At 35.3% G+C, this 16,951-nt stretch overlaps 1 protein-coding gene across 4 annotated transcripts in view; it reads right to left on the minus strand.

The window, feature by feature from the left end:
- Nucleotides 1-6,531: 6,531 nt before the first annotated feature.
- SREK1 (splicing regulatory glutamic acid and lysine rich protein 1) overlaps nt 6,532-16,951 on the minus strand; it is a 37,141-nt gene continuing 26,721 nt past the window's right edge. For 3 of the 4 annotated variants that reach the window (XM_001162417.8, XM_063811167.1, XM_024353398.3), the window contains 4 exons: nt 16,426-16,794; nt 12,374-12,469; nt 9,759-9,903; nt 6,532-8,702 (listed from right to left, as the gene is read on the minus strand). In XM_001162417.8, the coding sequence (XP_001162417.2) occupies nt 8,553-8,702; nt 9,759-9,903; nt 12,374-12,469; nt 16,426-16,794 (760 nt within the window). In that variant the 3' untranslated portion in view covers nt 6,532-8,552. The remainder of the gene's footprint in view (nt 8,703-9,758; nt 9,904-12,373; nt 12,470-16,425; nt 16,795-16,951) is intronic. The other variant, XM_009449070.5, reaches the window with a different exon arrangement.

Genomic DNA, 16,951 nt, shown 5'->3' on the forward strand with positions numbered 1-16,951 from the left:
TTCAGGTTCCACTTTTAATTCTAGTTCTCTATTTCTACATCTGCAGTGAAGTCCTTCACTGAAGTCTTAAGCCCCTCAAAGCCATCCATGAGGGTTGGAAGCAACTACTTCCAAGCTCCTCTTGATGTTGCTTTTTATTTTTATTTATTTATTTTTAAGACAGTTTCCCTCTGTTGCCCAGGCTGGAGTGTAATGGCGCAATCACAGCTCACTGCAACCTCCACCTCCCAAGCTCAAGCAATTCTTGTGCCTCAGCCTCCTGTGTAGCTGGGATTACAGACATGCACCCATCATGTCTGGCTAATTTTTGTATTTTAGTAGAGATGGGCTTTTGCCATGTTGGCCAGGCTGGTCTCAAACTCCTGACCTCAACTGATACACCCTCCTCAGCCTCCCAACATGCTAGGATTACAGGCGTGAGCCACCCCGCCTGGCCTCATGTTGATATTTTGTTCTCTTCCCATGAATAACAAATGTTAATGGCATCTGGAATGGTAACTCTTTTCTAGGTTTCCAATGTACTTTGCCCAGATCCATTGGAGGAATCACAATCTATGACAGCTATAGCCTTATGAAATGTATTTCTTAAATAATAAGACTAGAAAGTCAAAATTACCCCTTGATCCACGGGCTACAGAATGAATATTGTTTGTACAGGCATGAAAGCATTAATCTCCTTGTACATCTCCATCAGAGCTCTTGGGCAACCAGGAGATTGTCAAGGAACAGTAATATTCTGAAAGGAATTTTTTTTTTTTGAGCAATAGGTCTCAAAACTGGATTTAAAATAGTAAATCATGCTGTGAACAGATGTGTTGTTATCTAGACCTTGTTCCGTTTATAAAGCACAGGCAGAATACATTCAGCACAATTCTTAAGGACTCTAGGATTTTCAGAATGATAAATTAGCATTGGCTTCAACCTAAAGTCACCAGCTGCACTACCTCCTAATAGGAGTCAGCCTATGCTTTGAAGCTCTGAAGCCAGGCATTAACTTCTCTCTAGCTACGGAAGTCCCAGGTGGCATCTTCTTCCAATATAAGGCTGTTTCATCTACGTTGAAAATCTGTTGTTTCATGTAGCCACCTTCGACAATGACCTTGGCTTCTAGAAAATCTACTTCTAGATAACTTGCTGCGGCTTCTTACATCAGCACTTGCTGCTTCACCTTACACTTTTGTTAGAGATAGCTTCTTTCCTTTAACCTCATGAATTAACTTCTGCTAGCTTCCAACTTTTCTTCTGCAGCTTCCTCACCTCTCAGCCCTCACAGAATTGAAAAGAGTTGAGGCTTTGCTCTAGATTAGGCTTTGGCTTAAACAAATATTGTGGCTGGTTTGGTCTTCTATCCAGACCACCGAAAACAGCAATAAGGCTGTTTTGCTTTCTTATCATTCATGTGTTCACCAAAGTAGTACTTTTAATTTCCTTCAACTTCTTTAAATTCATAACTTGGCTTTCATGCCTGGCTAACTGCATTGTACAAGAGGCTTAGCTTTCAGCCTATCTGGGCTTTCAACATTCTTTCCTCAGTAAGCTTTATCATTTTTAGCTTTTCAAGTGAGAGACATGAAATTTTGTACTTCCCTTGAAAACTTAGAGGCCATGATAGGGTTATCAATTGGCTTAATTTCAATATTGCTGTTTCAGGGAATAGGAGACCTGAAGAGGGGGAGACAGGAGAACTGCCAGTTAGTGGAGCAGTCAGAACACAAACGTTTCTCAATTACTTTGCTATCTTATATGGGCACGGTTTGTGGAGTCCCAAATCAATTACAATGGTAAGATCAAAGATCAATGACCACAGATCACTATAAGAAAAAGTTTGAAATACTGCAAGAATTACCAAAACGTGACAGAGCCACCAAGTCAGCACACGCTATTGGAAAAACGGTGTCCACAGACTTGCCAGATGCAGGGTTGTCACAAACTTTTAATTTGTAAAAATGCAGTATCTGCAAAGTGCCAGAAGATGAAGCATGCGGCCAGGCCCGGTGGCTCATGCTTTTAATCCCAGTATGAGGCCAACATGGGTGTATCACCAGAGGTCAGGAGTTCGAGACCAGCCTGGTCAACATGGCGAAACCCCATCTCTACTAAAAATACAAAAATTAGCCCGGCATGGTGGTGCGTGCTTGTAATCCCAGCCAGTCGGGAGGCTGAGGCAGGAGAATTGCTTGAGCCTAAGAGGCAGAGGTTGCAGTGAGCCAAGATTGCACCACTGCACTCCAGCCTGGTCAACAGAGTGAGACTCCATCTCAAAAAAAAAAAAAAAAGATGTATGCCTGTAATGATGGCAATGTGCAATTAGAAAAATGGTAGTGCTGGTGAAAGACAATAAACAGTAAAGGGATACACTTGGGATTGAAAACTCAATGTTTTATTTGGAATGAGATAAGTTTAGGGTGCTAGTAAGATACGCAGTATTGTAATAGCTGATATTCAGTGAGTTCTTAGTGTCAGGTAGTTGAAAAGGTGACTGAAGCTCAGGAGAGAGGGAAACATGGTACTGAAGGTCATGCCTATATAATTGATTCCATTTACCACCTCTCATCAACTGTGGTTATTCCTACATTAAATACGGTAGTATACTTTTTAAAAGAGATACTTTTCTGCAAATCTTAGGATGTTCTTCCCAAGGTAAGAAAATGGTAATTATAAAAACTAAATTACTATAATGATACTCCTTAAGTAATTACGATTTGGTAGAAGTCTGCTGTTCAAAGCAGCTCCTACTCTAACCTGGCATTGCTTTCAAGAAGTCCTGTGGAGAACGCCACACACACAAACCCACTACTGGCAAGGGGTGCATTTTAAAGGCCTCTGCTCTCCCACCCCTACACATGCAGTTTAACACATCCGAAAACCAAAATGGCAGCTGGGCACGGTGGCTCACATCTGTAATCCCAGCACTTTGGGAGGCCAAGGTGGAGGGCTCGCTTGAGGCCAGAAGTTTGAGACCAGACTGGCCAACATGGTAAAACCCCATCTCCACTAAAAATACAAAAATTAGCTGGGCGTGGTGTCGGGCACCTGTAGTTCCAGCTATTCAGGAGGCTGAGGAACGAGAATCGCTTGAGCCTGGAAGGTGGAGGTTGCAGTGAGCCAAGATAGCACCACTGCATTCCAGCCTGGGCGACAGAGCGAGATTCTGTTTCAAAAAAAAAACCAAGAAAACAAAAAAAAGAGAAAAGAAAACCAAAATGGCTCATGTCCTTTAGCCACAGAAGGCAGCTAAGATAGATGGCCTATGTAGATAAATCAATATACATAGCCTCAACATCTCTAGGCCAGCTATGCCAATCAGGTCACGCAGGATTCTAAATTTATCTAACAGGTAATTTTTTTTTTTTGACTAATAAGCTAATAGGCTGTCTTACCTAAGTGACCACCCTGAGCACACAGCTCATTCACCAGATGGAGAGTTACACCTCTTATAAGTGGGAGAAGGCATTCCACCTGTTGTTAAAAGACAAAGTGATAGTTTTCATTGTACAAATATCCTAGCAAGAAGCTGAATTTGTGGCGGCTGGGGAGAAGGGAGATTCAGAGAGCAGCTATCACTTACTTGGATACTGCAAAATGTTTAATATGAAAAGCCTTGACTGGAGTTAACTGCCACAAAACACGAAGATTGCCCCGTATGCAAAACCTTCCATTTTTGGTAGTAATCTTGAACCCTGGAAAAGCCTATTATCACCTTTCAGTTATAGAAATAAGATGTAAATATGCAAATAACTGTTCCAGAAATAGGTGAAATTACTACTCAACAGTGGCAAGATTTTAAGATTTTCATTTTATTAAAAATATAGCAACATAATAGCAGCATTGTTTGATAAATCTTTACTAGTACCATTTAAAAGTAGTCCTACTCACAAATAACCACCACCTATGCAGCATGTTTATGTTTACATTCCAAACTCTTCCCTTGATAATCTAACACTGTTCTATTAATCTAATCATTAAGGAGGTAATTTTTTAAGCATTAAGTTGATCTACACAGCTACACAGTATACTCAAATTTCATACTTAAATCTATTGTAGAAATCAGAAATTCTTTAGTTTATTCCCCAACAGTGTGTTACCTACCAGTACCCTCAAAATGGTTGAAATCAACCTATTCTTTCAGTGTGATTTTTATGAATTTATACTTACATATGTAGTTAAGAAATTATGTCTAGCAAATAAAAATAAACCAAGAATAGAAGGTACTACTCCTCCATACCAATCCTGGAAAAATAAAATATAGAGGTAAAATATGTGAAATCTCCCAAAAGTTGGCAATTTTAAAATTAAAATGTTAACTAGATATAAATTTAAAAATCAGGCAACAGACTTAAAACCTTTTATAAACATTATATTAAGAACTGTTATATCTGATATAAGCTAATTGTAACAAACTAATTGCTAGAAACTATAAAAGTACCTTAGAATGGAAGAAAGCTAGTTATTAGTTACTAAATCCAACTGACTGAATATAACCAAAGTCATAAATGGCTTAGCGTTTACTTTTAAAATAACGTATTGCCAGGTGCAGTCCCTCACACCTGTAATCTCAGCACTTTAGAAGGCTGAGGCAGACAGATTGTTTGAGCCCAGGAGTTTGAGACCAGTCTAGGCAACATGGCAAGATCCTGTCTCTACAAAAAAATTCTAAAATTAACTGGGCATGGTGGCACATGTCTGTGGTCCCAGCTATTCAAGAGGCTGAGGTGAGAGGATCATCCATGCCGAGAAAGGTCAAGATTGCAGTGAGCCATGATCGTGTCTCACTGCACTCCAGCCTGAGTGACAGAGTGAGACCCTGTCTCAAAAAGAAAAGTAATAATAATAATGTATTACTCTTCAGGCAAAACCACCAATAAGAGTGTACTAAAAACAAACTCACCCACAAACCCAAGATTAAGTAGGGAAGTCAATTTTATTTTAAAATTTTATTACATTTATACTAAACTCCTGCTTCCAGAAATATAATTTAGCTCTTTTAAGAGCACTAGCTTTTAAACTTTGAAAATAAACATCTAATTTTAAGTGAAAATTACATTAGTAAATAAACATGAGAAAATATATGTAGTGAAAATAAAAAATATTTAAACACAAGAAACATGGGCACTGCACATTTACTTTGTGGGAATGGCTCTACTTTGTAACGCACCAGTTGAAATCAGATACTGTCTTCCAATGAAAACATAAATGATTCACTGAAATTATAAGTTATTCAATGCCATCCCTCCAAAGGGATTCATTTTAATTGTTAATTCAACAATAATTAAATCATGCTCTTTATTTCTAACAGATTGAAAAAAAAACTTAAAGGCCTATTACTCTACATTATAATTCTTGAATCTACACAGTATCTTCACTTGAGAGGGGAGTTAGATCAGGGTTCTAAGTTTTAAAATAAAGATAGCAACATAGACATAGGAATGACTGAAGGTCTTGAAAATTATTACTATCACAAAATAAATTCTCTTGACCCCCCCACCCCCGACAAAAAAACCTTTTCATTATAAACGCCAGTGTTTATTTTTAATTGAGCATGTCAAAATTTAAGCCTCTGGCACTGCCAAAGATCAACATAGCAGGTACTGAACCTCGTGAAGAAAAGAACTTGAAACACAGAGATCACAAGCTGACTAGTGTTTGCAATTATAAGCTAATTAGATAGAAAATAACTAAGACGATAACTGCAGAACTTCAGGATTTAAAAGTTTTGACACAAAACTTATGCACTAGCTTATGAACTGATGCACCATCTTATGATACTAGTTCAGCATACGTTGCTGAAAGGCAACAGAATTTGTCTACAATGATAAATAGCAACTACAACTTAAGGAACAGAGGGTACTCTATGTAATCAAGCTACAAAAGAGAATTACAGAAAGTATGAAGCATAAAATGTCTGTCTTCTTGGCCTTACCTCAAGTTTATCTGACAACATCTACCTGGGATTTAAAAAAAAAGAAGTCTTAAAGAAAAAAACAAAATACCCTGAAAGAAAAGAATAAACAAATGAAAACATGAGCTCTTTTAAGTTTACAGAGAAAGTATGTCTCAAACAGATACACATGTGCGCATGCGCACACATGGACACACACACACACACACACACACACACACACACACACACACACACACATCCCTCTAGACCCTAGAATGCCTTGCTTCCATAAGCCCATGTAAAAAAAAAGTCAAACCCTAATAACAATCTGATTTGTTCCTCCAGATCTCTTGTATTCCTACTCATTCTTAGTTTTTACAAATCAGTGTTTCGAGATTATAGTACGATTATTTTAAAGCTTAATAAATATCAGCAAAGAAAATAATTAGCAGCAAGAACCAAATTAAATGTTAATTACCAACATAAAGAAACATGTAATAGGTCCAGAGTACAAGAAAACACTCATACTTTAAATGACTTGTTTTATAGACACCACACAAACATGCACTCTCCACGTCACAACAATCTCTATGCCAACTAAAACGAGCAGGATAAAACTAAAATGCTTTTTTGAAATGCATAAACAAATATTTTCCTCTAAAATACTTAGCTTTATTAAAGACACGGTACTAAAAATAACAGATTCCAACATTTGCTCTATTTCTACTTATATATCATAAATAAGACAGCTGTTGATGCAAGACACACTCTTTCACAATCTTTCCATATGCACCCAAGCATTCTTGTATCAGAATAAGCTGTTTACCAGCCAACCGTATGTGGCTGAATGATTAAAATGACCATCTATACTTTACATAGTAAAGCATCTTCCAAAATTTTAATGTACACAGTGACAAAAAGGAAAAACAAACAAAAAAAATAGTAATTCTGAACACATGAAGAGTGATTAAGCAGCTTCATAATCAAATCAGGCTTCATTACTTGCAACAAGGGCAACTCTTTCCATTCCCCACTAAATACTAAAGTTTCAATCTTATTAACATTAAAAGAAAACTCAAGTTGAAACCAAGTAACTAACATGCTATTCAGCTTTTTAGATCTAAAAAAGTAACTCTTCCCATGAGGTAAGGCAACTGAGTAATCTGATTGTATTAGACTGCATTAAAATAATTATACTTAACTTTTAATACACTAATTAAAAGGTATTACTTTTTTGGAAATACAACAATAATGAGTTCAGAAACCACAAGTTATAGTACTGGGGAAAAACATTAGCAGTACTGTCACTTTACTATTTGCATACTTTCTGTAAAAAGTGAGCCTAAGAATGATGGATGACCTGTATCTTAAACTCAAGTAAACGTATCCTTAAACATAAAACCAATAACCTCCCATATACTCCTAAGTCCTTAAGTACAATTTCTGCACATCATTTATGAAAAGATGATTGAGAGGTAATAAGGCCATCCAATGTAGACAACTAAAGGGTTTTCTTCAATTTAAGGAAAATAAGAACATGTTTCATTTTCAATTATCACAGTATAAAACTGATGGTCCCAAAGCTGCATGACTCTAATGTCATTCTTGAAAACAGGACTTCCTTCTCATTTTAGGTGAAATCAGTAAGAAGCTCTTCTGACATACCACTTACACACTTCTCTATGGGTATGCATGAAATATCCATCTAGATTCCATATGAATTGAGAATGACTAGCACATATAAAATTCTAGAAAACAGTATACCACATTGTAGAAGGCACTAAAGCTTCAGCTTGTGCTCCCATAGCCCATTTTGAAAAGCCAGTTTCCTTTTTTATAAGGGCACCTTTGCCACCTACAGCTGACAAGACACACTGCAATATTATTCATAATAAGCTTGGAAATGTCAAGAAAATTTAAAAAGAAATGCTCACTTTGTGGGTAGACCCAATGATTCTAAACACTGAATACTAATTCATCATTATTAGTATTCAACACGGTTGCTCTTCCTTTTGAAAGAGAACAGTAGCATGCATTGTCAGTTTTTTAATCCACTTATTTAAGCAATTTTAATCTGCAAAACTATTTTAAAGAAAAATTGTCCTAAACAGTGAGCAAAAGAAAACACAATAGTGAGAATTTAACACAATCACAAGTCCTGTGAAGTAAATGTTAAAACTTCTTACATACTTTGCACTTACAAGGGTGTGTATATATTTGCACCAATTTCAAGCACATCATCAAACTGTATATATTGAAATTAAAAAAAAGTAAAACAATACAAAATTCAGTAACTAGCATTTTTTAAAAGAGCCTCCAATGCTTATCTCCAGTCTTTAGGGATAGTACAAACTTGGATCTTTGATGTTCAATTTATTTGCAATGGTTCTTGGCAAACACTAACAGACCACATGACAAGTGTGTCAGCCACCATGGAAATGCACAGATTTTAGAAGATGAGTTTGGGTAACATCTGTTATTTTCATGATGTCCATGCTTTATTTTCTTACTCAATAACAAGATGGCCACAAAGTCATCTAACAACTGGAAAAGCTGTTAGATCCTCTATCTTCATGCTCAACTAGATTTCTTTCCTGTTTACATCTTGTTGAGAGAATTAAAAGCTTTGGATTTGATTCCAGCATTGAGTGCAGAGGTACACTTGTCAGTCCTATACTGCTTCTGTTTTGGTAGAGAGGTTTTCTTCATTCAGCTGACAATTCCCATTGTGCTGTATTTTGTTTTCCTCAGTCCTTGGTGCATCCTTGTCATCTACTTCTTTGCTCACACTTGAATCTGGTTCTCTATTGTGCTCTTTCTCCTACAATGAGTAATTAAGGTATGCATTTAATATTTTCCTCAAGAACTGCCTGCTATGACGACAAAAATGTGAAACTTTATCTTTTGCAAATTTAAAAAACTGGGTATGATTTTTCTCTCATTACGTTTTCACACAAAATGAATATGCAAACACTATCAATTTCCCCTTTGTATTCTCATAAAAGATGGATAATCCATGGAAATTAAATTAGAATTGGTGAACAGAAATTTTAAGCAAGTGCTCAATAAATGTTGCTGACAGACTTGAAAAACGGAGACAGATCTATTGAAAGAGTGAAATAATTTCCAAGGATGCCAGGATAGATTTTTAATCTGCAAACCAATACAGCAAAAATAAGGAAATGTGGAAAAGGAAGTCACTATGCCTCCTGGAAAAGGCTGTTCAAGAGCACTCCAATTTCTACCCTCAATTTAAAAGAGTTAAATGAGAACAAACAGTGCCCGGCACATCGTAAATGCTTAATAAATTTTATCAATGTTATTGATGATGATGATAATCGTCTATCAGTATTACAGTACATAAAACTATAAGATAGATGTTCCAAAATTCATAATTTCCAAATACAAATATACTTTACCAGTGTAAGTAACTTAATTCACAACTACTTGAAGTATTTATCCAAGTGACAAAAAAGCTCACTTGGTGGAATGTGGTTTTCCATTAGGTATTCTAACCCAACAAACCTAATGTTAACTACACAAAGTCTTTTCAAACTTGCTGAAACATAAATTGAGGAAAATGGCATCAGGCAGAAATCCTATCTATATAAAATCAAATACATTTGTTACTGTTGATTTCTTAAATTTTTCTTATTGCATGCCATGTTAGGATTTAACTTAGTTTTTTTAGTTTTAATTGGCTCTTATCTCTTCAACATTTAGTTTTTTTAAATTACCAATATTTTAAATATTTTAAAATGCCATAAAATGCCAACAATGTACAAGACACTGTTCCCCAAAGAGCTTTCAGTCTAAAACCATTTGTATGCAATAAAGAACCATTTCAAGTGCCAGACACCGAATGACTGCTGCTTACTTTAAGTGAAGTACTGTTCTTCTCCAACTTCTCCTTCCCATCTCTATCATTAGAACTCTTTCTCATAGACGTTGAACGTTCTCTCTCTCTTCTTTCACTGATGTGGTCCCTTTCTTTTTCTCTCTTTTTATCCTTCTTATTTCTGCTATAAGAATATTGATATGTCAGTTAAATTCTAAGAAATTGTAAGATCTATTATATTCTTGACAAAATATCCTTTTCTAACACTGGATATCTAAAATAATGCATTGTTAATAAGCATCAACAGTAAGCTGGTTTGCAAAGTAACATAAATGAGCCCTACAACCTGACCTACCCCACCCTTACCCCAGTTAGTTTCTTAAGGATACACAAGTCATTTTGGCAGAGGCCACCATATGTTCTCATAAAACACTATTTGGCATAGCCTATTTAATAGTTTTCGAATATTCAATATTTGTTTATGTACTGCAATAAGGAGAAAATAAAACCAAATGAATATGTATCTGCCTCATTTCGCAAAGAGAAACAAAGGAAAGACAATCAAATGACTGGTCAATTACACAGGGTGAATGGGAACAAGGCACATGGAATGGAGACAGGAGTGACATTTTCTGAATGTATCTTTTTGTCTAATTTCAGTTCATAAGAGAAAAGTTTTGACTTTCCTGGGTAAAGTATTTGTTTCAAAAATACAAACATGGCCTGCATCTATAGTATCCTAAGCCTTCCGTTATTCTCACAAAAGCCAAAAACCTATAAGCAAATAAACAAAAGACCCCTCTGCTGGAAAATCACAGAAAATCACCTAAAAAACCATAACCAATTAGTAAGGCAGTGGGATTAAAAAAATAAATATACAGAAATCAATAACTTTCTTATGTACAAACCTAACCCCCAATTAAACATAATGAAAGAAAATACCTCATTTCCAACAGCAACAACAACAAAAATTTCTAGGAATTAAGAAATGCATAAAGCCTGTATGAAACAAACGATGAAATATTTCTGAAAACACTAACGATGGCCTAATAAGATATACCACATTCCTTGTCTACAGCCATATCACCCTGAGCGTGCCTGATCTCATTAGATACACCATATTCCTGGACAGATGACTTGTCATCATGAATCTTTATTAATAAACCTGTTTATCAATTTTCCCTAAGTTAATTTATAAATCGAATGCAACTGTAACACAAATCATCAATAGGTTTTATTTCTGGAATGCAGACAACTGACTCATGTTCAAGCGGAAAAATAACCACTGAAAGGAAAGCTAACTATACTCAAAAAAGCAATGAGGGGTATAGAGAACAGGCCTTGCCAAATACTTAAAAATACTGTATAATCTCAATAATTAAAAGGGTGGGACACTGGCACATGAACGGCCAGTCAAACCAATCCAAGGGCACAGAAGACCCAGAAATAGACCCAAACACACAGAAAAACACAGCACATGACAAAGGCAACATATCAAATTAATGTTAGAAAAATTGAGTTTTTAACAAATGGTACTGCAACAACACGGAAGCATTTGTAAAATAAAACTGAACCCATCTGCCATATTGTACACAAGAATTAAGACTCTAACCAGAGATTTAACTGCAAAATATAAAACCACAAAAGTACAAGAAGGAACAATGGGAAAGTTCTATCATAATCTTGGAATAGGAAAAGCCTTTTATCAGTTTTTGACTCACAAAAGAAGTCATAAAAGAAAAAGAGAAAGTTATTTTAAAAATGAAAAACCTTTGTAATCAAGTCTCACAAACAATTTTTTAAAAGAAACAGCAAACTGAGAATGATATTTATAATCACATCACTAAACAATAAGCTCCCTAATATAAAAGAGTTCTTGGAAATAGAAAAGGAAACAAAAAGGCCAACAGGAAAATGGGCAGAGTATACAGGCAATTCGCAGAAAAAGAAATACAAATGGCTTTCAAATCTATGAAGTGGTCACTTCTCTCATAATTAAGAGTGCAAACTGCTGCCAACTCTTATAGAGGATAATTAGGAAATATTTCTCAAAAATTACAAACATGCTTATTATCTAACTTAACAATGCCATTTCTTGAGATTTTTCCTACACACATGCACACTAAAAACAACTTAAGTCCAAAGCTATTCATTACAGCATTACATAATTTATGGTAAAAAAATTCAAAAAACCCCTTCTACTGTAGCCTAGTTAAAAAACTACGGTATGGCCATACAATGGAAGCCTATGCAATTATAAAAAGGAATTGAAGAAGCTCTCTCTGACCTGGTAAGTTAAGTGACAAAAAGACTTCCTGGTAGTTAAATGACAAAACCAAGTGCACAACAGTGTGTATTTTGTGTTGCTTTTTGTATTAGAAAAAAATGATACATTCTCATCTTGTTATCTGTATATGAAACTGGAAGCATATACAAAAAAACCTCATGAAGTCATTACTTCTGGGAACAGTGTAGATGGGCAAGAGTGGAAATTAAGACTTCCTGATACATAACTTTTATCTTTAATTTCTGAATAATGCATATGTATTATTCATTCAAAATATAAAGTTTAAAAAATAAAGAGAGAAATTTAAAATTTCAAAAAATATTTATTGCTTTCTCCTGTTTAGTTTTAGCACAAGCTTCCAACCTACCTCCTGGGGGACGGAGATCTAGAAGATTTCCTTTTTATGGTTTTTGATGTTCTTGGAGATCTGGAAGAACTCCTGCTCCTCCTCCTACGCCTTTCCCTGAAAATCAAAAACACATCATTTTTAAAAACAGCAATTGAAATAAACGGCAATTCAAATATACAAAAGCAAAAGGGTCCTCGATATTCTCATATGAACAGTATTCTTTAGAGGCCAGTTTAAACTTATGTCCTTTATGAGCATGTTCAATTACCTAACTTTAGAGTGGGTCAAATTATGAACCATAAATTTTACAGACTGATGAAAACATCATCTAAGACTTCATATTAGGAAGAGTAGAAGACCTCCTCCTTTTCACCTCGTTTATTTGAACAATTTCTTCAGTAGAAAAAATATTAATGGCGTTTCTTAGCAGCTAAAACATGTTTTGCTTATCAAATCATTTGTCATGTATCTAGCTCCTTGCTGCCCCACTGTGGATTATAACAAAGTAACAGGCCCTTTTCAAGAACTGAAACATAAATTGGCTTGTAAAATGTGAACTTTCTATACCCAATTATTAACGTCTACTTAAAAAGCATTTACATTACTATCATTTTAGAGAGAAACTGCCTTTCCCTCCAACCTCCTATCATTTCATTACTGTTGTTCTATTAATTTAAAATTTAGTGTACAAGTTGCTTAGATTTAAGCAAAACAGTTACAATCTGAAATGTAAATATGACAGGAATAATTATAAAATAGATTACGTTATTATTATTAAAAACCATTTTGCTTATCAGATTAGCAAATGATACATATTCTAAACTACTTCAACTCAGAAACAATGAACTTCACTAGGTCTATAATTTAAGGGATATGGTACGAGGACATACCCAATGATCTATCTCACAAGTTCTGATAATCAGTGACCACATAGCTAAAAAACCAAATCCTCTGGAATTCATGTTATCCTTACCATCTCAGGAAACTGATTCTAAGAGACTAATAAAATATTTTAAGTTTTTCATTTCTAAAATAAAAAATGCTCACACGGTATATATAATATGTATTAAAATACAAAGCTCAAGAACTCTGAGAACACAACTCAATTCTACCTCTACCTAAGACTCTCTCCTCCATTACCCACTTTTATTCCCAAGACACTCCACAATTACACTTCTAATGTGGAAATTAGATACATTATTTGATTACATCAATGACATTCTCTTAACAGCTCAGCCTAAGAACCAAAAATACTTTTTTCAAAGCATGTGAATGTCAGCGTATTCCAGACTTTAAGATTACACAAAATCGCTCTGCCTTGATCAGTGTAATTCTTTTACTTATTTGTTCAGAAAGCACTATGTACAAGCGGATGTCTAATACCTACTAGCTGACGATAATGAGAGGAAAGTCTCCATAGACAGCAATCTAGACAATTACTTGAGAAAGAAATTGTATTAACAACTAAAGTTGGTGAGACTTAGACTTAAATTTGAGTTATACACTTTACCCAGCTATACAACCAGGATCATATTACTTAACCTAATCTGTTTTTTCAACTGAAAAATAAAGACAATAATTCAAGTCTTATGAGGTTGTTGAGGATTTAGGATAAAAGCTGTAATGTGCAAAGCACAGAGTGTGACACAGAGTAGGTGCTCAATAAATATTGTTTTTTCCTTCCCTTTCTTGGTATCACCTTTAATGACAGTAAATTTAAGCATTAAAAAATTATTTAATATCATTTTCTTTAAAAGTATAAATTAGGAGACAATGTTAGAAATAAAAATATTAACTATTTTTTGAACAGTTAAAATATTCTCCATTTAGTAAACAAATCAGAACATTTGAAAAGCAGAAAAATGCTAAAAGACAAGAAATTTTAACTCTTGGCTGGGGGCGGTGGCTCACGTCTGTAATTCCAGCACTTTGGGAGGCTGAAGCGGGTGGATCACCTGAGGTCAGGAGTTTGAGACCAGCCTGGCCAACATGGTGAAACCCCATCTCTATTAAATAAAATACAAAAATTAGTTGAGTGTGGTGGCACACGCCTGTAATTCCAGCTACTCAGGAAGCTAAGGCAGGAGAATCGCTGAACCCAGGAGGCAGAGGATGCAGTGAGCAGATACTGTGCCACTGCATTCTAGCCTGGGTGACAAAGTGACAGTCTAAAAAAAAAAAAAAAAAAAAAAATTCAAAGAAATTGTAACTCTTTACCAAGCTCTTCTGAAAGCACGAAACATTCCAAATTGCTGCCTTTATAAACTAATGTCAGTCATCTTTTATTCTCAAGGCCCCAGTTGTTACTGAAGAATGTATTTGAGCCAGGTGCAGTGACTCATGCCTGTAATCCCAGCACTTTGGGAGGCCAAGGAGGGCAGATTACTTGAGGCCAGGAGTTCAAGATCAACCTGGCCAATATGGTGAAACTCCATCTCTACTAAAAATACAAAAATTAGCCAGGCATGGTGGTGCACACCTGTAATCCCAGCTACTTGGGAGGCTGAGGTACAAGAATCACGTGAACCGAGGAGGGGGAGGTTGCAGTGAGTCAAGATCATGACACTGCACTCCAGCCTGGGCGATGAGCAAGACTCTGTTTCAAAAATTATATACATATATATTTAGGAATGAATGTGAACACTTGAACTTTCCTCTACACCAAACAACTTAAAATGGCCCGAGAAAAAGTTAAACATTCCCATGTCATCAAAAAAAGTAAATTTGTTATTAAAAAGGAATGAAAATAGTATTTGGTGCTGTGAAAGGTAATGTCTAAACAATCACAGAAACACAAAGGCATGTGTGACACAGAATCAATAAAATCACTTTGCAGTAAAGGTGTGGTTACAAGGCTCAAACCAGTACCCACAGCAAAGGAGGTTACATTAATTCTTCAATTTGTGGTTCAATGTGCTGAAATCCAGCAGTGATCTGTTTATTTTGAGCCTTGTTTTAACATATACTACTGCTTTCAACTTTATGCTTCTGAGGTAGTTTTTAAAAGTAAGTACAAGTACTAGAGAATTCTCAAACTTAATCTCTAAAATAAAGGAAAAGGGCTACTATACTTCTCATACAGAGCGTCAGCTTCCTCATGTTTTAAAACAGTGATGATAATAATCTTCTCCCAGGCCTGTTGTGAGGATTAAATAAGGTGAGACATGAAAAAGTCTACTGACATCATGTCTGGCATACAGTAAAGTGCACAATAAATGTCTATGATTATCTTTTATTATCTAGTCAAAGGCTGGTATTAAAAATAAACTACTAAAGCACAAGTTTTAAAAATGGGAAACATATATTCCTTTATCTCAAATTATTTTCTATTAAAAAACCATCTTTAAAAATCTTCAAAAATTTGCTAATATATATATTTAGTATTTTTAAGACAGTGTAGTACAAGTTAGGAACTTCCATTTACAGTCATGGTATCATCTGAAGTAAAGGATGTGGGTTTAGATAATCTTAAATCTCAAAAGTTGTTCTCATTGTACAGCTGTTACTATGGCAACTTGCTGCCACCTGGTGGTAGTAAACCTATTAATAAACTCAAATCACAGTCCTAAGGAAAAACTCTAACCCTTAAAACTGACAAAATAAAACACAACAAAAATTTAAATGTTATGCACTTAACAAAATAAGGATAAAAATTAACTTAGGTGACAAAGAGGGCTAACACCGCAACTTCAGCAATCATTTTACATATTAAAATTAATCACACCATTCAAAAAAACTTCAGGAAAAAGCCTAAGATGCAAATTCTTAATGTGCTTTTTTAAAAAAGTACCTTTCCCTGCCATCCCACCCTCTAAGAAAATAACAATTATTATTATTCTATTAAAATAGTAGTTACAAAGAATCGCTAAAACTCTTCAAATAATGTTGCCCAGTATCATCTCTTTCCCCACTCTGCTAGAGAAATGTTTACTCTGAAATTAGGAGAAAATGTTCTTATATTACTTTACAGGTTCCACTTGCGTACAGTAACCTTTTCTCCCTCCGTAAAAAATTTTGTTTCCAATTGTCATCAGCAAATCCCTTTGTAAAAATTTTAAGCATTATCAAACCTGCTGGAACTACGAGATCTTCGCGATGCATTGTAACTCCTGGGTGGTGTTCTGGATTTTTTATCCTTCTTTCTTTTTTCATCTATCTCTTTGGATCTGTCTTTTTCTCGTTCCTTTTCTTTGTCCTGTTCCTTTTCCTTCTCTTTGTCTCGATCCTTTTCATGCTCTTTTTCCCGTTCTCTCTCTCTGTCCTTTTCCTTGTCTTTTTCCCGGTCCTTTTCCCGTTCCTTGTCCCGGTCTTTATCTTTGTTTTTACCCCGTTCCTTTTCTTTTTCACGTTCCTTTTCCCTCTCTCTCTCCTTTTCCCTGTCTTTCTCTTTCACTCTTTCCTTTTCCTTGATCTTTTCTCGAGTGTCTTTTCTCTTGTCCCTTTAAAAACAAAAATAAATAAATTCATAACTAAAATAGTTCTACCTCCTCCAAAAAGACCTCTCTCTCTTCAACAATTACCAACAGAAGACAATTTATAGTACCTACAGGCATTTACATATACATTTTTATATAGCTCAGGTGTACAAGAAGCTGC

Source organism: Pan troglodytes, chromosome 4, assembly GCF_028858775.2.
Source record: "Pan troglodytes isolate AG18354 chromosome 4, NHGRI_mPanTro3-v2.0_pri, whole genome shotgun sequence".
NCBI classification, from domain to species: Eukaryota; Metazoa; Chordata; class Mammalia; order Primates; family Hominidae; genus Pan; species Pan troglodytes.